Source organism: Megalobrama amblycephala, linkage group LG10 (genome assembly GCF_018812025.1).
Source record: "Megalobrama amblycephala isolate DHTTF-2021 linkage group LG10, ASM1881202v1, whole genome shotgun sequence".
NCBI lineage: Eukaryota > Metazoa > Chordata > Actinopteri > Cypriniformes > Xenocyprididae > Megalobrama > Megalobrama amblycephala.
Window position 1 is genome coordinate 12,778,017 of NC_063053.1, and position 24,117 is coordinate 12,802,133.

The 24,117-nt window shown below is 36.7% G+C and overlaps 1 protein-coding gene across 4 annotated transcripts in view; it reads left to right on the forward strand.

Annotated features, from left to right (window-relative positions):
* Positions 1 to 24,117, forward strand: part of atrnl1a (attractin-like 1a) — a 264,774-nt gene that overhangs the window by 42,667 nt on the left and 197,990 nt on the right. For all 4 annotated transcript variants that reach the window (XR_007186758.1, XM_048204633.1, XM_048204632.1 and 1 more), the window contains exons 11-16: positions 2,646 to 2,800; positions 14,295 to 14,379; positions 14,615 to 14,826; positions 22,689 to 22,807; positions 22,909 to 23,025; positions 23,246 to 23,378. Coding sequence is in view for 3 of the 4 variants with exons in the window: in XM_048204633.1 (XP_048060590.1) it covers positions 2,646 to 2,800; positions 14,295 to 14,379; positions 14,615 to 14,826; positions 22,689 to 22,807; positions 22,909 to 23,025; positions 23,246 to 23,378 (821 nt within the window). In the remaining variant the exon portion in view is untranslated. The remainder of the gene's footprint in view (positions 1 to 2,645; positions 2,801 to 14,294; positions 14,380 to 14,614; positions 14,827 to 22,688; positions 22,808 to 22,908; positions 23,026 to 23,245; positions 23,379 to 24,117) is intronic.

The window sequence follows — 24,117 nt, forward strand, 5'->3', positions numbered from 1 at the left end:
GTTACAAACATTCTTCCAAATATCTTCCTTTGTGTACAGCAGAACAAAGAAATGTATACATGTTTGGAACAACATGAGGGTGAGTAAATGATGACAGATTTTTCAAACAAAATCTGAGAATAGTTCTCAATGGGAAAGTGCCCAAGCAACATTGCTCGGCAACATTGCTCAAAAAGTTGCCCCATGTATCATCACCTTAAAAGTTGCCCCATGTATCATCACCTTAACAGGTAGTCCCACTCGAAACTCATGCTATTGGCGTTTGGCCAACATTGTCACATCTTTTCCTGTCTGGTCACTCAAACAGATGGACTGTATTCGCTTTTGGTACTACTAGTTGTACTGAAATTACACTCTTTACCCTTTAAAGGCCCACTGAAGTGTCTTGGAACGTGTAGCATTATTCAATGTGTTGACATAATTTCAACTGAAATAGGAAGACAGGACAGGACATATCGAACAGCTCCGCCTCTTTTTAAAAAATAGCTAATAGTGTTTCGTTTATTAGTTCGGCCAGAGCCGTTGATCTTGGTAAAGCTTTAGTTTCCTTCTAATTTCTAAAAGTTTCTCCTCCTAATCTTCTCTATATCGCTTTATAATGCAGCATTCAGTGCAGAATTCAAATGGGTCAGATACATTTTGTGTTCTTCGCCGACTCGCACATATGATCCGCTTTGTGCTCTCGTGTCTCAGGACCGGAGCAGACTGTTCTCATGCTGTGGTGGTTCACATGACACGCGAAAACGGACTTCATTCGCGTCAATGGAAAGCATATTTACACAGTCTGAATTGTTCCCTATCCCCTATATAGTGCACTATGTGCCGTTCACCATATAGAGACTAGTAAATGTGTGAATAAATGAACAATTTCAGCTGTAGCTTCAACGTCTGTTTATAGTGTAGGAGGGGGCGGGACTTTAGATTCTAGAGAGCATTTGATTGGACATAAGATTTGATAGAAGTTTGCTCTGATGTCATGAAAATGCGTGATCCATTTTAGCGGAAGTGAGAGACTAAGTATTGAATGCTTAAATCTCCTAAATGCGAATTTTGCCATTATTTTGGAACACACCAGCTTATTCATAACCCTAAAGCTAACATATTCATACTAAAAGCTTAAAAACTTAAATTTTGATTTCAGAGGGACTTTAACTAAAAACCTAACTTAGAAATGTTATGACATTTTTTTTATGATGAACATTGCATTGGCCTACAGTTGAACTCAGAGGTACCACCAGTGCTTTTATGAATGCTAGGGAAAGCTTCTTGGAACGGTGACAAAGCACAAAGTAGCAAAGTAGAAGTTAATTTGAGGTTTCTTTCTCACATTCGTTCCTTTTCGCGCTCAAAGACGGTTCACTTAAAAGTTGTCAGCTGCACAAAGAAATCTTTTGTATCCGTTTCCCCTAGAACGTCACAGTCTTCTGTGCTTGCACATGGAAGACATTAAAAAGCGAGACACATGCCCAGTTTTTTTCTTTGCCTTTATGTTTACTGTCTTTTTGCTTGGCCTAACAGTGAAACCTGTCTCTAAAAGCTCTCTTACCTCTTAAATGTGAGGATCTCTTGCTCATGCACACACTGCGCATTCCTCACTTTCTGGCTTTTGATTGGCAAAGCAAGTGAAAGGAGCTGCACAATGCATCAAACAACGTTTCTCTTACAGGGCTTGGGGTGTTTGACAGAGTGTAGAGAGGACTGCTGAGTGGATGCAGAGTGACACAGAGTGCTTATCCTCGCAGACACAATAACAATGAGGTCGAAGCACAGATAACAGATGGGATGGAAAGCAAAAGGGAGAAGTGGTGAAAGAATTTAGGAACCCACTGTGTCTTTTTGAAGTTAGAAATTATGGGGAGAATAAGAGAGAAAAGCCAGTTGTGAAGGGAAGTTGAAAATTAGTTGCTATTAAACTAATTTCTCAAATGTGTTATTAAGAAAGTGTTATAGATGTTGATTGTATATTTTACAGTCAACCCCCCCAAAAAAATCAAACAAATAAAAATCTCAAATGCGCTTTAGTCCACATACATGCGGACAGAACATCATACTAAAATATTCATGAGCATGTCCAAAGTAGTCTGAACGAATGAATCAAATAAACAGGGTCTTTTTAATGAATCAGAATCATACAGTTTGGCCCATGTAGTCTGATACATGATTGAACAACTCTTAGGAGCTGGCTCTTTTTAGAGGACAAAAAACATTTAGCATTACCAGTGTAGTCTGATTCCTGAATGAATGGTTCTTTTTAGTGAATCAAAAACAGTTGCTGAAATATTCTGAATCTCTTACTGAACCGCAAGTTATTATTACATCATGTTTGACTCGAAACCAACTGTTACTGTTTTATTTTGCACTTAAGGCTTGTGAGACTTAAATCAATGTAAATACTCAATGGTTCTTCATGTGTCACATGTGATTTTGTGATTGTGTGTGCACAAGTGCGCTTATGCATACATGTGTGTGTTTCTGTGCGTGGGTAGATGTCTCTTTGGTGCCATATTACTGATGGCGTCCGTCTGCGTATCTGACCTAGCCTGTGGAGAGTGACCTTCAGACCAACTGTTCCATCCCATAAGCTAAACACTCGTGCACACGCTGCATTACAATAGCCAATAAGATGTGTGTTTGCCTCTCACCAGGTTTATTCTGAGGGAAAGCGGCCTGGCAAGATACCTCCACTCCGCTGTGCTGATCAGTGGAGTTCTGCTGGTGTTCGGGGGAAACACCCATAATGACACCTCGCTCAGTAACGGGGCCAAATGCTTCTCCTCTGACTTCCTCTCCTATGACATAGGTATGGACCACCTGTGACCTTCCTTCTCTAATTGCACTAGTACTTCCTTAAAGGTGAAGTGTGGAATTGCAAAAGTAATGATTCTTGTCAAATTCCCAGTTGAGATATTGGGAAAAATAATAATAGTGCCTATATTTAGACATTTTTGCACTTAATGCATTATAACATATGCTGCCAGCACACTTTGGATTCATTAACCATGTACGTTATGATTTATGACTCTTGAGTATACATGGATCCAGTGACGTATTATGAGATACAGAATGCATGCACACTCAGCGGTACAGTTACTGTAAATTGTTTCGTTCAAGCTGCTGCAGTGTGATATTACTGACAGTTCATTACAGAAAGCTGATAAGCCAGTGGAGATCTACTGGAATGCACAGTTGAGTCATAATGGAATTTCCCAGAATATTGCCGACATATGCAAGCGAGACACATACAGGATGCAGGGACTGCGTGTGTGGTGTCTGTAATCAAATCTTTGGTGGTAACCTTATGGAAGACCTCCCAGTGCAGAACCTTTAAATAGTCTACATTCCACCTCGTCAGTGCTCTCACTTTTCACTTTTTGAAAGTAAGTGTCTGTGGCTCTGTTCCAAAACCTAGTAAACTCTATGTAGGCAGCATTTTACGGCATCATATGCTCAAGATTCAAAACCTGTTCAAATGGTATAATTCTAAGATTCTTTCATTGGTCAAATTCTAAAGTCAATCCCACAATGAACTGTGTTGGTTCGGGAAAAAAATGACAAGATGGTGTACAAAGCAAACAAATGTCAATTATGTCGCTTTTTTTTTAAACCTAAATGGCAACCTAGGCTCATTGGAAAAACTTGCCTCTACTTACATTTTTGCAAAACTCAAAAATATACATATACATACAATTCACATGCAGTTTTAGTGCATGATTTGTGAACTAATACTATTTGACGTTTGCATCACACAACCAGCTACATATGTATGGCTTTTCTGATGTAATAAACTTGCTTGGTAAGTTGGTAGCCTGATACTTGTGATCCCGTGAAACATGAATCACAATACAAGAGCTCAAAGACTCGTTGAAGCAAACTGAATTGGCATGGTTACTTCAGGAAATGTGGTTTTGTCTCTTTTTTGCTTTTGTTACACTATCATTTAGGTTAGGTTTAGGGTAAGGTAATGCAAAGGTGACATTTCATTTTTGAACTGCTGTACAACAACCAATGTAATAAAACATTGCTAGATTCACATTCTTTTGTTTCAGATGAAACTGAACATGCTTTTAGCATCACTCACTGGATCTTTAATGTGAAAGTGTTGCAGTATGTGAAAGAAGCATCATAATAAGAATTTGCAGAAATGTCACCACAGCTATGTTGTGCTTGTCACCACAGCCTACATGTGCTTGTAATTCATTTACAGATTTAAATGAATTACAATTAAATGTAATTAATTTCATTAACCTACAGCAAAGTATTTGTAGAGTTTAATATAATTATAAAGGGAGTTTTTTTCACAGTATCTGTGTGTGCTGTGTATTTTTCTGCTTATTAGAGTATCATATTGTTAGCTTAGCAACATGGTATAGCCAAACTCAACTGAAATCAATGGTAAGCCAAGTCTACAGTTTGCTATTTGAGTTGCTGCCTCTGTAGAGTGTTCCAAAACTGTTACTTATAAGGTTATTTCTCAGTTAGGATATTGCCTTAAGCCCAAAATATACTTCAGTTTTGACGCAAATGTTTGGTGTATGCTTAGAGCCGAACTCATAGCCTTTCAAAGTATGCTCCATTTGATTGTGTGTGTGAACACAACGCAGACATTGGACAAAAATGAGACTTTCCAGTGCACATCTGTCATGATCACAAGTTGGAGTGCCCTAGTTAGCCACTAGAGGGCACTCCAACCCGGACTATTGCTTCACCACTTTTGGACTTCATTTCCCATAAACCACTTCCCGGACTCATTATCTCGTCATTCAGCTGCATTCAGCTGTTTTGTGTTTGATCATTTGTGTCTGTCTATTCATACCCTGTTTGTTTCTGCTTTTGTTATTGAGGTTTCATTTACGGTCACCGGCTTCTGTTGTTGTTGTCTTCATTTTTGTATGGACTGTTCTATGGAGTTTGACCCTTGCCTGTTTTTGGATTTACGTTTTGGATTACCCCATTAAAGCTGCTATTGGATCTTACCTCTCGTCTCTGTGCCTCCCGTGACGACATCTGACCAACTATTTCGCTCCAGAAGTTATGAGTGATAAAAATGTCTTCATACTCTTTTAACTCTATCTCCAACAGTGTTTTCTAAATAAGTTGCCAGCCAGTGCCAGCATTTTTCTTTTATCATATTCACAAAAAATTAATGGTCCCAAGAATATTTTGTTGTATGAATATGTAAACATTCAATATATCAAATGGAGGAACAGAGAAAAAAATGTATTCTGGTTTCATTTGTTCTTTTTTTTATCAACACATAAGTTTCATAAAAAACATTTCAAACAAAAAGCTGAGAAAATAAGCTTCGTCCAGATGAGATTCAGAATGATGATCAAAACATACATGGAGTAGATTGAATCCATCAACACCACCAAAGCTTGCACAGTTGTGTACCTCTTTGTGGATTTGATATTTCATTAGTAACATCAGGCAGGTCTGATATATATGCTGTTGAATGTTTGATGATCATGTTAGCTTAATTGTGCGTAAGCAATCTTCTGTCCGCTGCCTCTGGTTTATGCAGATCATATTCTTCACTTGTTTTTGGATCCGGAGATGCTGCACTCTTTCAGAAGATGCGTAACAGCACCCCCTACCGTGTAAAAGTGAAAACATGGAAAACCAGATAAACACAATGGCGGGGAAGTGTTGTATCATAAATGATGGAAAATCTTGTCAATGTTGGGGAAAGAGTTAGATTAGACTCCTAACCCCCTCACACAAACACTTGCCAACATGGATCTATATTGTTGGTGCAATCTCCAGTAATTAGATGCTGTTTTTGTTCTGTCTCTTCAATTTCTTCAGTGTTACCACCTTGTTGAGCAACTAATTAGTGCAAAAAAAATTCAAGGTATATGTGCGAGCTGAGCGTACAGAGTGTGCATGGTTTGAAATATCGGACTATGCTGACACATAAAAACCGAAATATACTTTGAGCTTTAGAATGCAGCTGCCAACGCAGGCTGCATACAGGACAGCAAGGCGGCTTGCTAGGTTTTGGAACAGAGCTTGTGAGTGCGTGTTGCTCCAGTCATGCAGATCATTTGTAAATCTGTAAGCACACACGCAGCTGAGGGTCTGTTAACGTAGGTTTACAGATATCCTCAGTATGACCTTTCTCAAGGCAAGACCTCTGTGATGGATTGCTTCTGAAACCTTTGACCTCTGTGGTATAATGTCTGGCCATAGGCATCTGTCTGAGGGTATCTGGTGGTACACATTCATTTCTTCATTCACTGAGTGGTGCTGTCACAGAGCTTTAAAAAAACGTACAGAATGTTTTTTGCTTGTAGGCTTTGCGAGTTCACGAAACTTTCTTCTGCAGAGTCAGGCACTGTAAACTTTGACGACACTTTAAATAGTCATTTATTATGGGCTGATATGGAGAAAAAGAGTGTGTGTTGTGTTTTACATTGCACTTACCTTGAAATATTAAACACCAATTAACATACACAACTTATTTCAGCCAGTCCTTGCAAGCCAACAGTGAATTTTACGACTGTTGTTTGATATTCTCTATGACTTAAATTGTCCCAGTGGAGAGCAGCGCACACACTGTAGGTTTACTACGGCCTTTGGCAACTTTGGCTAATGTGGGTTTTTGAATGGGAGACTTTTATGAGGAATATCAGTGAATGATTTAAAGTGTTCCTTTCAGTGCTGACAGTAATATTTAGCCATCATTAAATCCTCATAAAAAGCAGTCGAATGCCAGCGGGCCAGATGGTGTCTGTTATTTTATGAATCTTTTACAGTACCTTAGACAAGGAGGTTGTGGAGTCAAGGGAGGGTGAGAGAAAGGATGAGAGGAAGTGAGAGATTGTGCTCATTCTTAGCGAATTCCTCCCACATTGTTTACTACAGTAGACTGGCAACTATCAATTCTACCTGGCGCCTCTCTACTGCACTATGTTTGTACAGTGTTTTGCAGCTCAAGTAAAGGCATGAGCTTGTGGACTCAGTGGATCGTGATGGTTCTGTTCTGGTCTCAGGGAGTGGTCATTTTTGGCTTGAGTCTGAGTTGGCTCTGTGTGCTCAAGCCACTTTGTCTGATTGCACAAGTTTCCTTGGACAGCCTTGACTGGCTTTACACGTACTGGCTGTAAGAGTCTGTCCAAATATATGCATCACTACCACTAAAGCACTGGCCCAAAATCTGCTCCACTCACTTAATTCATTAAAGTAGCAAATTAGGCCATTTTCTAATCACCAGCAGGCTTCCTGGAAATGCTCCTGTACAATTTCTCATAACTGTTGGTGTTCTGTTCTTCCTGCTGTGTATACAGAGGGCAACCTTTCCGACCTGCTGCAGTGTATATGAAACAAAATTATTTAATGAACTCTTTTCTTGACTTTATACTGCATAAAATGCTGTTTTGTACTCAAATTACTGTTTATTGGACTGATTATGTTTGCATTATGTGCAACGATTATGCTCTTTTTGAATTGCACTGCTTTGCAGTCCAGCTTTTCACTGCATCTGGCACTTTAAAGCTTGGTGCAACACTGTAAAATGTATTAAGTTGACTTTTAATGACATATAAATCCTGAAGATACCGATTGCCTCAAAATTTACAAGCAAAGTAGTTCATCACTTTTAAGTTGATAAAGCTTACTACAACTATGTATAGGTATTCAATTTCTAAAAGCTCAATTTCATTAAGATTTACATTAAGTTTTAAGTTAAGATTTAAGTACACAGAACTCAACAAAACAGTTTTCTCTTGAAATTTGTTTGTTCATATAATAAAAATGTTTTTGGTCCATAAAACTACATATAAATAAATAAAACTGTTTTTATGTCAAAACAAAAACTTTTTTTTTTAAACTTTAATCTGTAATAAAACAATGCATATAATGCCAACCCATGAAATCATATTTAAAGTATTCTGTCCCTAAGGCTGTAAAGAAGCAGTTTTGTAATCTTCAAATTCGAGATTTGGCTGGCCTCACCATAAATATATCACTGTGATCTAGTGAAATGCAGAAATGGAAGACATAAAAGAGTTGTAAATAATTTTGTTCTAGTTAACTTCTCAAAACCTAGTGAACCCAGTGACATCTTGGGTAAAAGCCATACCATTTTAGGACTTTTGATTTCAGTTGAAACCGTTTACTGAATGTTTTTCATCATTAATCATGTTGCATTCTGATGTTAATAAACAACTGAAATGTTGTTACACAATCACTTGTCTGAATTTTTTTGTCAAATCGATTTTGAATCTGACTTTGTCACATTTCCTAATTAACCCTTTATGTTGGCTACAAGCTAAACCTTATTAAATGAAGATTAGTGCATCCCAAATCATATTATGTGCAATATAGTATAAGATTTTGGCTCTTTTTCATTGTGACTTTGAAGCTGCCATGGCAATTTTTAAATGTATGAACCTACAAGTAATGAATTTTAAAATAATTGTATTAGATGAATGCAGTGTGTACTATCCCATTACCAGTGACCTGTGTTGGGGAAAGTTACTTTTGAAAGTAATGCATTACAATATTGCTTAACTCCCCAAAAAAGTAACTAAATGCATTACTTGGTTACTTTTTATGGAAAGTAATGCACTATATTACTTTTTTGCATTAGATTTTGTCATCTGGGCTGGGCTTGCTTGTTTGTTTGTTTTTAAGAACCATTTTTTGGCAAATGTAAAGGCCCTTTTTCACCAAAAGTGAAATGAATAAGCCTTAGGTTGAAAAAAATGCAAATTTGCACCTGTACAGTAGGGGGCGCAGCAATAAAAACAACAACAACAACAACAACAAAATTAAACGCAAATGTGATGTTTAACTAAAGTCATTTTTGCTTAGTATGGTTGAATTGGATCATCGAAGGATAGCAGAAAAGACAGTGGCTAATAAAGTGAGATCAAATATATGAAGTATATCTGTATTATTTAACATTTAATTATTGCAGGTTTGCATAATATTCTGAGTTTGCATTTCATTGTTTTTATTCATTTTGAAGAATACTGAATCAGTTTTTGTGCAAGTGAGATGAGTAAATGCTCACATTTAGTTTAAAACGACAATACTCATCATATTTACACAGCACACACAACACCTCTGCACTTAATCCAGATTTCTCTTCACAATGTGAGAAATGAGAAAACAAAGCTTTGCGTTACTTATTTGAAAAAGTAACCCAGATGTTTTGTTGTAAATTTAAAAGCTTCGAAATCGTAATCTGATGACATAACTCGTGTTACTTGTAATGCGTTTCCCCCAACACTGCCAGTGAGATGCTTTTGTATACTTTTAGTCTATAGAATGAGAACTGGGACACAGCCTTAATTTTCTCTTCTTTTGTTTGCTTTAATGAGCTTTTTAGTGTTATTTAATTCCCACCTGTAGCAAGGTCCCTGTCCAGTCCTCAACCCTCACCCTTTTTTGCCCAAGAGCACACTAAGATCCTCCATCTCTCAATTAATTTATCTTTCTTTCTTTTTATTTTTACTCCGAGTCAACTTTTAAAGGGGAGAGAAGAGGCATTATTAGCTGTTTTTATGCAGTTTTTCTTGCAATGAAGGACTAAATTCAAGATGACACAGAAAGCAGTTTTCATTTGCGTACCCTCTTGCCATGTCTTCCCCAACTCTCGTACCTCTAATTAGATTCAGGGAAAATGAACCCTAATTAAAATTGTAGCGCTCTGCCTGAGAGGCATTGTGAATCTGTTTTTTTTTTTTTTGCTGCACAGACCTTTTGTTTTAATACAACCAACAGACTAGGCAGCAGATTGCCTCTGCACAAAAACATATTTTATTAAGCTTGCAATTAAAATGGGTTTGGTTTCCTTCCTACTGCATCTACTCTTCTCTACCTCTGCTCTATCTGCTCCTGTCATCCAGTGTTTCTTCGTTCTGTTTCTTTGTCTCCTGTACATTAGCTATGGGAGTTGAGCCAATATCCTGTGAGGAAATGAAATCTAGGCAGAGCCAACGATAACTATCAGGAGCAGTTTTACCGTTTGAGAGAATATGAGTGTCACCTTTAGATCTGTAGAGGCTTGGACCAGGTTTATTGAACTCAAGCATAAATTACTCCAGCCATAAAACTTTGTTGGTCTTTGAGTAACATTTATGTGTATGCATTTGCAGATGCTTTTTTTTTTTCATTAAAGATATATATTTTTACTGTATATATATATTTTTACCTGTTTAACAGATAAACAGGATCATGAAGGTTTTAAAGATGTTTTTTCCCTCATCTACATCAGTTGTAGCTTGGTGAGAATAGAGTGGTATTTCTTTTCAAATAACATTCTAATAGTGATTCACACCTTTATAATTTCATAAGCAGCTCCCACAGCATTTTATTGGCTGCATGATGTCAAGGTGTATGATATAGTTAAATGCCAGGGTGTTCCCATCAAACTGATTAAGCTACATATGCATGGCAAACAATGAGAAAGAAAACCCAGTTATAATGAATGAACTCTTCCTGACATTCCAGGACAAAGTTTTCTTTATCACGTTTCCAGATGTGTCCATTAACTAAGGCTTGCAGGCGTCAGAGATTAGCTAAATCCTTTTTTGTATGACCATTTGGCCTGTTTTCTGAGATGAAATTTTGTGTGTATGCTGGTGTGATCTTATTTAAACAGCAGCTCAATCAGTACTACACTCGAGAGCTGTTTGCAACCTGGCCACATTTCTTGACTCCCTATTTGCCTGAGAACTCTGAGGGGTAAATGCCAAATTTACATATTAATGCTGTGGCATTCTGTGTTGACTTAGAAAGTATGTGATGGCTTTTGAGACTTCAGAAATTAATACTTTTATTTAACAAGGATGATTTAAATTGATTAAAAGAGACAGTAGGGACATTTATAATGTTACAAAAAAATTAAATAAATGCAGTTCTTTTGATTGATCAAATGAATCTTGAAAAAATGTATCACTGTTTCCACAAAATATTAAGCAGCACAACTGTTTTCAGCATTGATGATAATAATAAATATTACTTCTTTTACTGTATTTTTGATCAAACAAATGCAGGCTTGGTAAACATAAGAGACTTCTTTCAAAAGCATAAAAAATCGGTATCAATTCACTATGGGGAACACATATTCATTATTAACTACAACTTTTGCCTCAAACCCCTAATTTATTGCTTATTAATAGTGAGTAGGGGTGTAACGATACGCTCAGGTCACGATACAGTACGTATCTCGATACGGAGTTCACGATACGATACATATCACGATATTTTGAACAAAATGAAACTGAAATTCAGATTTATTCAAAAAACATGAACAAATTTCAATAATTTTCCTTGTTGTAGATACAAGATCACATTTCAAGGTTTAATAAAAACCTTCTGTATTCAAATTAACAGTTGAATAGGTCTGTCTGTCACTGAAAAAAAATGTTACATTTAACATGAACTTAGAATTATGAATAGGGGCCGTTCACATAATGCGTCTAAAAACGCGTGGAAGGCGCGGCTGCACCGTTTCTCCTCCTTTCCAAAGCGCTTGCGCTCCCGTGGCGTCGGTCGTTGCTATGCAACCATGAACTGAGCTCTCCAAGAGGATCAGGATGTTTCTGCAAAGGATAAATGATTTCTACCTTGCAGAGTAGGTCACGTCGGCAGCTCAACCAATAAGATTAAACTGCCGTCATATCATAAAAGTATCGCCATCACTCTACGATGCATATCGTGACATGTTTGCATCACGAAATATCGTACTACGATAAATCGTTACACCCCTAATAGTGAGTAAGGTAGTTTTTGTAGCGTTTAAGTTTAGGTATTGGGTAGGATTAAGGAATGTAGAATATGGTCATGCAGAATTAGGCATTAATATGTGCTTTATACACTCTAAAAAATGCTGGGTTAAATATGGACAAACCCAGGGATTGGGTTGTTTTCACCCAGCCATTTTTTTTCAACCAATTTTGGATTTATTTTTTTAGCAATATTGAAAAAGGCATGTTTTTGTTCACGCCAAATAGGGGCAAATTTGTGGAGTATTTTAAGCTGAAACTTGACCAGACCAGAGACTTATATTACATCTTGTGAAAGAGGGCATAATAGGTGCCCTTTAACCCAACCTGCTGGGTTTGTCTGTATTTAACCCAGCTTGGGTTGTTTTCACCCAGCCATTTTTTTTCAACCAATTTTGGATTTATTTTTTTTAGCCAGCAATATAGCAATATCGAAAAAGGCATGTTTTTGTTCACCATCAAATAGGGGCAAATTTGTGGAGTATTTTAATCTGAAACTTGACCAGACCAGAGACTTATATTACATCTTGTGAAAGAGGGCATAATAGGTGCCCTTTAACCCAACCTGCTGGGTTTGTCCATATTTAACCCAGCATGGGTTGTTTTTAACCCAGCATTTTTTAGAGTGTAGTACTAATAAACAGCCAATATCCTAATAATATGCAAGCTAATAAGCAACTTGTTAAAGTATGTCCTTTGTGTGGTCTTTTCTCTTTTGCAGTCATAAAGGCATCTTTGTTCACTATCATTAGACAGAACTGCACTATGCTGTTGTGTTGGTGGTATTTTTGTGATGCAGTGCTTGAGCACATGTAATGTGTGGTGTTAATCTCTGCGGCTGTCATTAGTGGTGCTATAGGGAGGCTGTGAGATGTTGGATGTGACAGTTGTTTCTCTGTCTGTGTCTCACACTCTTTCCTGTGATCTGTATATTGTTGTTCTCTTATATAAGAATCTATTGCTACAAAACATCTGTGCACAAGGGGTTGTTAAAGGGTTGGTTGATTATGATTTCACTTTTTAAACTTTAGTTAGTGTGTAATGTTGCTGTTAGAGCATAAACAATGTCTGCAAAGTTACAGTGCCCAAAGTTCAATGCAAAGGGAGATATTTTCTTTTAAAGAATTCTATGTTTAAGGACTACAAGAAATGGCTGGTAGGGACTACAACAAGCTTCTTCCCTGGTTAGTTAGATCACTAACCCTAAAATGTACTTGAACCCTGCACCCGAGAATACGCAACAAAGGGGGTGAGGCCATGTTGGGATGATTTAGAGAAGAGGAAGTGTTGTTGTAGTAAAGTGTTGTTACCGTGCCGTCGTTTTACGCCATGCGGACTGCTTCACAAACGAGGGTCAATTCAACACTGGATTTGCACTAAAGATTAACATGACGGCACATGCTAGTCGATGAGTTGAATCATTTCCACAGCAACTACATAAATTTATCCACTAACTGTTCAAAAACGTCCAGATGCATTCTAAAAGTTGTAACTTCTTCCTGAGTCTCTCCATCAGTGTCCGACTCCGGTTTGAACAATGTAAGGCTGAACACCATTACTGACCATTGTCCATTAATTGATCATCATTTTGGCTGTGTGTGAGATTCTCCAGCTTTGTTGTTGTTGAGCAATTGAAGCTCAAGCTGTTAAAGCTCTGCCCTCTTTTGGAAAGTAGCAGCTCATTTGCATTTAAAGGGACACACACAAAAACAGCGTGTTTTGCTCACACCCAAATAGGGGCAAATTTGACAAGCTATAATAAATGATGTGTGAGGTATTTTCTAGCTGAAACTTCACAGACACGTTCTGGGGACACCAGAGACTTATATTACACCTTGTAAAAGGGGCATTACATGTCCCCTTTAACTATGTGTATATACTGTATATTTTCTTGACACATCTGTCTGCATGCGTATATGCACATAAATGCATTTACTAGCAGGAAAGCCTGTAGAATGTAAAGCGAGTCTTTGGTTTCCTCTCCCTGCTGATTAACTGACCATGAGCGCGGCTAATTACTGAATTAAAAGCGTGTAACAAGCCGAGAGTGTGTCTGATCTGGCAGCCTGGGAGAAACATATGCCATAGAGCTAATGTAACCTGGACAATCACGTACAGATCAGAACACACAGATGTCTCTGTCAGGAAAAGGTTTGGTGTACATAGTATTTTGTACACTGCTGCTGTGGGGAGTAAAATAGTAAAATATGAATAAAATATCTTTGCACTGATATTAAATTCTGGCCGACAAACATTTTCAGTAATGTAAATGTAAATTAGATTAAATGAGCATTATCAATTGAATATCCAATATTGATAAATTAGTAACGATTTATCTCTAATATCATCTATTAATAAGTATGGTACTGATATATATTGTGCATCTCTAGAATAAAATATGAAATGACTAATAATCTTCTTATTAGTGTTAGGGTTGTGAGATAATGTTTAATAATGGTATTATAATGCACACTGTGAGTGTAATAGCATGTGATGTTACTTTTAACTACGTTTATGTACATCAATATTTTTACATTTATTTGCATGTGTGCTTTGCAGCATGTGATGAGTGGACAGTTCTTCCAAATCCCAGTCTTCATCGTGACGTCAACCGTTTTGGACACACAGCAGTTGTCAGTAATGGGTAAGTTCTTGATGTGGACTCTTTCCATTCACTGATACAATCAGTTTATGCGCTCTTCCTGTACCTAGGTTGTTATTTTTTCCACTGAATTTCATTTAGTTAAACAAATCATCATCGGTCAGAAAAAAAAAATCACTTAAATGTGTGGCCTTATCTTCTCATTTCCTTTGGAAAATTGTTTTGGCAATACAAATGGGTTGAATTACAAAAAAGGTCTGTTTTCTCTTCCACTCAGCTCAATGTACATTTTTGGTGGTTTCTCTGGTGTGATTCTGAACGATGTGCTGGCGTATAAGCCTGCCAGCTGTGAGGCCTTCCTCGAGGTGGATCTTTGTCAGAGCGCTGGTCCTGGTGTTCGTTGCATCTGGATCGAAGAACGCTGTGTATCCTGGGACTCTAGCCATGCTAATGACAGTGTGCCTGCCTCCTTCTGCCCTGCACGCACCAGTAAGAACCTGTCATTTTAAAAGCTTATTTTAAAACACCGGCTACACAGAATTACTTTTATGGTCAATTATGGAGGTATTGTGACCTGTTTTTGAGGCTTGTTTCGTCATACAATCACATTGAATTGATTTCTGTTTCGAAGGAGACAGTAAAAGTGGGTCTCACATCACCCTGAAGGTGTGTGTTTTGTGGTGATAACTGGCTGACTACATTATTCCACCTACTACAAGGATATTTGACAAAAATAAATGAATAAATGGGTATGAAATATTGATCTACAACATTGAGTATCACAACATTGCTGGAAACTAGGTGCCTGGAATAACAGGACTTTTAAGCAGTTTAGTTGTCATTATACAAAAATATTTGACCACAGAGTGCTGTGATTGACCAATCAGTATCAAGTATTCCAGCAGGCCATATAATAAGATAAATGAGGTGCCAGAATATACTGTACTGTTTAAAAGTTTGGGGTCAGTAATTTTAATAAATGCCAAATTACAAAAATCTATTTATATTTTAAAATATATATTTAGATAGAAAACAGTTATTTAAAGGGGACCTATTATGCAAAATTTCTCTTTTGCATGGTGTTTGGATATAAATGTGTGTTGGCAGTGTGTGTACACAACCACCTTATAATGATAATGATTTTTTTTATCCCTATAAATCATAAGCAGTGTCTCTGAACAAACCGTTTGCAGGTTCCTGGCAATGTGACGTCACATAAGCCACAGGCCCCACCCATGAATATTGACAGACACTGCTGTTTTAACATAGAAACAGCCTGAGCAAGTTCACAGCGAGTTGTACACAGTCCGCCATTGCTGCACTGACGAGAATGTCTCCCATGCGTTTTAGGTGTTCTGTAGCTGGATGGATTAATCCACATAGCTCTCTCCATTTACTCCCGAAATCTGAGCCGCTGAAGATGAGGTGGACAGGGTTCGTACGGTCATGAAAAACCTGGAAAAGTCATGGAATTTTAAAACAGCGATTTCCAGGCCTGGAAAAGTTATGGAAAAATAAATAAACCAGAACGTTTTAGAAAAGTCATAGAAATCTGTTTCAAAATAGTTATGTAATAGAATATATGAAGAGTTTATTTGCAAAAACAGATAACTCCATTTTTATGAATTCTCACAAATCATGTTTTTTTTATTGTGCATTCCAATTAATAACAATCAAACTGCAGTTGGGCTGTTTTGATTAAGTAATGATAACTCTAAAAAATATAGGTAAATTAAAAAATTTAAATTCATTGAAAGTATGTTTTATATATATATTAAAAGTTTGTTTTTTAGCAAAAGCAGATAACTCCAACAGTCGTTTTTTGGCAAAAGCAGATAACTCCACATTTCATGTTTCATAGTTAAACAAAACGCAAGTAATTGCATTTAAAACACTCTCAAACACACGTGTGCACACAAACGCACACACACACCCACCCACCCACGCGCACACACACACACACACACACACACACACACACAAACAGATCGGCACACACATACACACACACACACACGCGCGCGCGCGCACGCTCTCTCTCTCTCAAACACACACACACACACACACACACACACACACAGATCGGCACACAAGTACACACACACGCACTAATCCACACACGCACGTGCGCGCGCGCGCACACACACACACAAGCAAAAGGACAACCAATTTTTCAGCATGTAAGTCGTGTATGGTGTACAAGGACTTACAGGAGTCGAAATCATAAATCCTCGATCACTTTTAGTGAGCTTTGATAAAACTTCCCTCAGCTAGCGCGTCTTTTTGAAGTGACTAGAAGCCTTGTCACCTGACCTGAATACTGCGCGCTGATTCGCTAAAACGGACTTATTGGTTTCTGTCTGTACACAAACAAGGGCGCTTGTCGGCTTCTGCTGTAAAACGTGAACTTGCGATGCCTGAAAGTGGGCAAAACCGGCTCTTCTGACAAAATGGATTTAGGGTACAGAACGTGCTATATATGGAGAATAATGCACAGCACTTAGTTCATTTTTTTTAAAAATGCCGTTTATCGGTTTTTGCAAATGAACTCTTCATATGTTTAAGTGATAATATTGGTTAAAAAAAACTTGACAAAGTTTACTTCGTAAACATACTTCGATCCACCCAACCGCCGCATATAATCAATCACGGGTGTTTCTGTTCTGTTCAGAAGCGTTCAGATTTGTCATCGCTGAAATGAAGAGTTTCGTTCAGTCCGCGTGCTCTATCTGAATTCTGACTGAAACTCGCACATTTTCCCATAATAAACAACAAAGTGCAGATTGTATGTAAGAGATTCATGACGCAGTGTCATCAGCTTCTTTGATTTTAACAGGAGTGTTTGTGAGAGCGCTTAAACTCGCGCTACAACCAAGTTATGGACAGCTTCACAATCAGTCCCGTTCTCTGCTCCCTCTATATACAGTTTATTCCAGTTAATATAATTTATTCATCATGCTGGTAAGATCAAATGAAGTCTTCATTTTCGAATTTGTTCTAAGATTGTTTTATTTTTGTAGCCAGAGAATAACGTTCAGTTTCCCCAAACACAAAAACATTTTATGTATCTATTAATCGACATTAATAATCATTATTATGATATCAAGAGCATTAATTGACAAAAATGACTCTGTAAAGACGTCCTGTTAATTTTATAATTTGAATAACATTAAACAGTCTTTGTAAATAAACATTTATGCTATTTCAGGGGCAGCTTCTGTTCCATCTTTGTAGTGTAAAGATGGCTTTTGTTAATGCTAAAATTTTATTGGTAACAGTCTATATAGTGTTCTGATTGACTTAAGTAATTGGTTAAAGCTAAGTATTTGACAAACAATAATACAGATAATCATAAAAATTGCCCCTGGAAATCAATTGCAAAAAAAAAAGTTTATTTCTGACCCTGGCATGGGGTAATGTCTGGCAGTTGCAGTTTGTATAGGTGTAAATTGCAGAAATGAATAAATAAACAACCGTTTTTGGGGAATTTAAATAGGAATGTTATCTTGTTGATGATTGAAGGTTTTCCATTGAGATTAATGGTAAATAGGTCTAGGAGGCAAAGCTGTTTTTAAAGCTTCTCAGTTACCAAATTTTGTATTCCAAAAGTTTGTCTCTAGCCCTGCAACCCTGTAAAGTTACAGTCAGTGTTACTGTACACTTTTTTTTAACATCATTGCCTCCTATTGATGTATGTTAATCTGTTGCTAGGGTCAGACACAATATTTTATCTCACCATCTTACTGGTGTGTCAGCGTTTCTTTTGTATTAAACTACATAGCTTGACGTTAATTAGTTAAGATATGCTGTGATTTGACATTTGAACATGGATTTTTATTCTTATTTTACATGTATCCACAGGCGTTTCATGGAACGTTAGGTCATGAATATTTGCCTAAAAGTAATTGAAAAGTCATGGAAAAGTCATGGAAATGTATTGGTAGAAATGTGTATGAACCCTGGGTGGATTCATTTTGTTTTCGAAGAAAATGCTCTCTCAACTCTACCGAAATTTATGTCTGTGCAAATCATTTCACACCGGACTGCTTTGTGAACAAATGTCAATACAAAGGGACAATGCAAAACAGGTTGAGCTAAAAATTTGTTACTCAAGGATAGATCAGTACAAACTGTTTGTAATCCAGCTTACAGTCTCCAGAGTGATACTGGATATGGCAGTAATAAAGGTGAGAGCACTTTATTAGTTCATTGGAGTTAATTTACAGATATAAAGTTTACCAGTTTATTAAGCACCACCCGAAAAGGCATTAGGTCTTTATATATTTGTTTACTGTTAGTTGTAACAAACGTTTCTGTGTTCTTCACTGTGTGTGTTGATGATAATGCAAGAGAGAGAGAGAGAGAGTTTATCGATAATATTTTAATGCACACTTGTCTATACACCTGGTCTACTATCCTACATCACCATCTCAGTGGGGTGAAGTTCACTGTACATCTCATTCAATTGAGTTGGACCATTAGCTCTGTATGTCAAAGCACACCTGGAGATTATTTTTCCTTCCAATAAATCCTCTGTCAGGAGATTATTGTTAAACCACATATAATCCTATTTACACTTGATACATTGGGAGGCTTATATGCAGAGCCACTCACATGTTCTGCTTTACCTTGATGATGTGCAGCCTGTTTTCCACTGGGTAAATCCTGCCTGACTGTGGAAATGCCTGTTGATAATTGACTGAACAAAAGGTCAGTCGGCGCATAATAATCTCATAGCGATGTAATTATGATTGCGATGAAACCAATCTCCAGTGATTGTGGATACAGATGTTTTTTTTCTGTGGGCAAAACTGGACCTGAGAGGATTACTGCAATTACCGCATGGAGTTTGGAGTTCTATCAGAGGTGGATTGGACTTTAATTAAGTAATGGAATGACACACAAGTCCGTGATGGATTATCCTGTATTGTGTGTATCTCAGAGAACTGTAATCGTGCAGTTTATCATTGTTCGTAGGCAGTATTTGGGTGGTTGCTCTCTGTATATTCACAATAGTATCTGGACTTTTTACTATACACTATGTATGTTCCTGATATTATGCACTGTTAGCCTGGATAAGTTGAATTTACTTAAAAAATTTGAGGAAACTGGTTGCCTTAAAAAAATTTTTTTAACTTAATAATTCGAGTTCATTTAACTTAAAATGTTTTGTAATATTAATTACTTTGTGGTTATTACACTTAGTATATTTAAGTTCAATGTACTAAGCAAGTTAACTTGCCACCAATCAAAATTCATCCATGCCTCCCATCATGCATTGCTGCATGAATAAATTATAAGCTGAATTGTCTTAGTAATTTTCTTTGAGTTGATCTGTTCATCAGAATATGTTGCTTGTCACCGTTGTTGAGATTCATACGCTGATTCTTGATGTTTGTGTGTACCTAAAAAATATATATATATATATATATATATATATATATATATATATATATATATATATATAATTTTTTTTTTTTTTTTTTTTTTTTTTTTTGTGGTAAGGACAACTTTAAAAAAAAAAAAATTGTATTGTAAAAGTTGATCTTCTGCTGTAGAATCACAACGTTGCTGCAATCAATAATGTAAATCTAACTCAGAGATTGGGCTCTAAATGAGTTCAGTGATTCAGACCAAATAATGATTATGTGAAAATGTTTTAATGCAGTTAAAACTGCCTAAACAAAATCTAATATTAAAAAGTCAAGGGTCAAGAGCTCAACTAAGAGCTCAACTAAAACAAACTCTGACCTCGATGATGGTAACTTAAAAATTTTGATTTTCTCCTTTGGTGAAAAACTATAAAAAGGTAAATGTTTAGAAAAAAATTTCTGTAGAACAGCCAAAACAAATGTTCCAGCTGCTCATCAACAGCTCCTTGAATTCACACAGACCACGACAAAATGGCGTCATTACCTGCCGCAAACCAGTGTGTAGGAGGCTTGGTCAGGAGAAAAACTTCATAATTTAAGTGCATTTAACTTACATTTATTAACACATTCAAATACACCCACAAATTAGTAGAATATACTTATATTTTATAAGTAATGCAATCAAACTTAAATATTTTAAGTATATTGTAATTATATTTTTAAGTAAATATAAAATCCGGGCTAAGAATGTGTATTGTGTATGTGTATAATATATACTACCAAACTACCATTCAAAAGTTTGAAATTGGTAAGACTTTTTAATGTTTTTGAATTTTAAAGTAACTTTTCTGTTTTTAAAATGTTATTTATTTCTCTAAATTATTCTAATATGTTGATTAGGTGCTCTAGAAACATTTCTTATCAGTGTTAAAAACAGTTTTTTTTTTTTTTTTGTAAACAGTGATGCTATTTGTTTCAGGATTGATGAATAGAAAGTTTGAAACAACTGTTTATTTGAAATAATAAAAATCGTTTGTAACCTTATACAATATCTCACAGAAGTACACCCCCCACATCTTTGTAAATATTTTATTATACCTTTTCATGTGACAACACTGAAGAAATGACACTTTGCTACTTTGAAAAGTAGTGAGTGTACAGCTTGTATAAGTGTAAATTTGCTGTCCCCTCAAAATAACTCAACACCAGTATGAGAAAGTGAGAGCGATAACACCAAATTTAACACACCTGCTCCCCATTCATACCTGAGACCTTGTAACACTAAAGAGTCACATGACACCGGGGAGAGAAAATGGCTAATTGAGCCCAATATAGACATTTTCACTTAGAGGTGTTCTCACTTTTGTGGCCAGCGGTTTAGACATTAATGGCTGTGTGTTGAGTTATTTTGAGGGAACAGTAAATGTACACTGTTATACAAGCTGTACACTCACTACTTTACAATGTAGCAAAGTGTCATTTCTTTAGTGTTAATATATATGAGCGATTTGACTGCACACTCACTTGCAGAAAGTTTTTATTGACCAACATTTCGGCACAAAGCCTTTGTCAAGGTATTTCTTCAGTGTTGTCACATGAAAAGATATAATAACATATTTACAAAAAGGTGTTCTCACTTCTGTGAGATACTGTAAATGTCATGTTTTAATCAATTTAATGCTTCCTTGCTGAAATAAACTATTAATTTCTTCTTTTTTATAAATTAACTGACCCCAAACTTTTGAATGCTACCATATATATATAATATTTTGTTTATTTTTTTAACACATTCACATAGATATTGATATTTTAAAGAATCTTTTTAAATACTAATACAAAACTTGAGAATAAACTTAAAGGGTTAGTTCACCCAAAAATGAAAATTCTGTCATTAATTACTCACCCTCATGTCGTTCTACACCCGTCTGACCTTCGTTTATCTTCGGAACACAAATTAAGATACGTCAGAACACTGGCTCAGTATTGGCCAAAGCTGCACACGTGAGCAGCACGACGCATGCATGTGATGCTGACGCAGGAGCCGGCCAATAATCGCCGTTCTGACATAGAACCTAGAAGCGCTGGATGTAAACAGCATATGATAATGACACAGAAGACAAGATATTGTTGAATAAAGTCATTATTTTTGTTTTGTTTTTGCGCACAAAAAGTATTCTTGGCACTTTATAACATTAAGGTTGAAATACTGCAGTCTCGTCTACTGTTTTAACAATGTCTTTAGTACCTTTCTGGACCTTGAAAGTGTTGATTATATTGCTGTCTATGAACATAGACAATATCTTAATTTGTCTATGAACATCAAAAATATCTTAATTTGTGTTCCGAAGATGAACGAAGATCTCACGGGTGTGGAACGACATCAGAGTGAGTAATTAATGACAGAAATTTCATTTTTGGGTGAACTAACACTTTAAGAGTGTAATTTTGTTTTTCCTCATATTTATTTTCTCCCATCCTTCTAGTTCATTTTTGTCCAGGATTTTCTCATTGTTTATACTTTGAAACTGTTCCAGGCAAAAGCCAGTTCCTGTGTGATCTCTCTTTCCCAGAAATAATGATAATAATGATAAAACAAACCAACAAACAAACAGAAAACATCCTCACCCCCCAAACAAGAACAGGAACAACAGTACTTATGTGTATTGTGGTTATTCATGTCTGAAATAAACAAATTCACAGTCAGGACAAACGTTTTTTTTTTTTCTCTGTCCTTGGCTCTTCCCCTCGATTTTCCAGTTTTAATTTTGCTGTGCCCTGTCCATGTCCACCTCCGCTGTTCAACTTTAGCCCTTACCCATGTGTCATTGCACACACTCATTTTTCACCACAGTTGTGAAGTGTTTCACCTTGAGAGCTCTGAGTCAGACCCTTCTTACCTCTAACCTCCAATTTTTGTTTTATGCTAATAAGTTGATATTTTCTACTTGTCTCTGATAATTCTTGTTTTTTAAACCACAGATCCAGCTGATAAGCAGTGTCAGCAGTTTTCTGACTGTGCTTCCTGTACTGCCAACACCAATGACTGCCAATGGTGCGAAGACAAGAAATGCATCTCTTCTTCAAGCAACTGCACTGTGGTATGTCAAACTGAGGCTTTACTATTAAATAGATTTAAAAGTATTTATAGCAAATAAAAATAACATTTCTCATTGCTGTATCATGTTTTGTCTGCGTTCAGCTTACAATTGAGCTTGCCCGTCACCCTCGAGGTCCCCTGTACCTCAACCCTCCCCCTGCCATGCTGTCTGAGCACCAGCTCTCTATTTGGAGACCCGGTGTGCGCAAAACCGGCCAGGTGTGCAGTAATATAGCTTATGAAAAGATTGAGTGGCTTAGAGAATTAGCGCTTGTAATTCTTTGATTTCACTTGTTTCTTCCTCAAATAAATGTTCTTGAGGGTTTCCATGGATTTCTTGCAAAAATACAACACAATGTTGCACAAAACTTGATTGTCACATTGAAAATATGTAACCAGATTATTTGACGTATCTCTTTTCCTTTCTCTTGATTTTCAGTCTGTGAAGAACTATACTAAATGCAGTGTTCGAGGTGAGCAGGTTTGTAGCAAACTGGCGAACTGCAGGAGTTGCTCGCTTAATATCAACTGTCAGTGGGAACCACAACAGCAGGAATGTCATGCTCTGCCTGGTGAGCTGATGGATGGATGGATGGATGGATGGATGGATGGATTAATGGATGGATTAATGGGTGGATTAATGGATGGATTAATGGATGGACTAACAGAGCAAATGCATGTCCATATAAACAATGAAAGAAGAAATGTCTAAGGCCAAGGTCTTCAACCCTGCTCCTGGAGACACGCTGTCCTGCAAAATTTATTTCCAACCAGCTTCAACTTGGTCAGGTGTGTTTGATTAGGTTTAGAGCCAAACTCTGCAGGGCAGTGCGTCCCCAGGAGCAGGGTTGAAGAACTCTGGTCTAGGGTATGTGCAATATCTAACATGATAATATTTGAGTGTGTTTGGCTGGCAGAAAGAAAAGATAAAATGACGAATATGATGCAGATAATGTGTTATATCTGAGAAAAGTATGATAAGGAATTAGAAGTAATAGTAAAATAAAGATTAATACAAATATATACAATATTTACAATGGCAGGATAAAACCAAACATCTGATAGAGGGTAAAAAGATAACAAAAGATAGTGAAGATCTTCAGTGTAGTTAACCATACACTGAATCCTACACATTATAATTTCAAATAAATTATGTTCTTTTGAACTTTCTGTTTATCATAGATTCCTGAAAAAAATGTTTAATGGTTTCCACAAAAAATGTTAATCAGCATAGCCATTTTCAACTGTTATAATTATATGAAATCTTTCTTGAGCATCAAATCAGCATATTAGAATGATTTCTGAAGGATC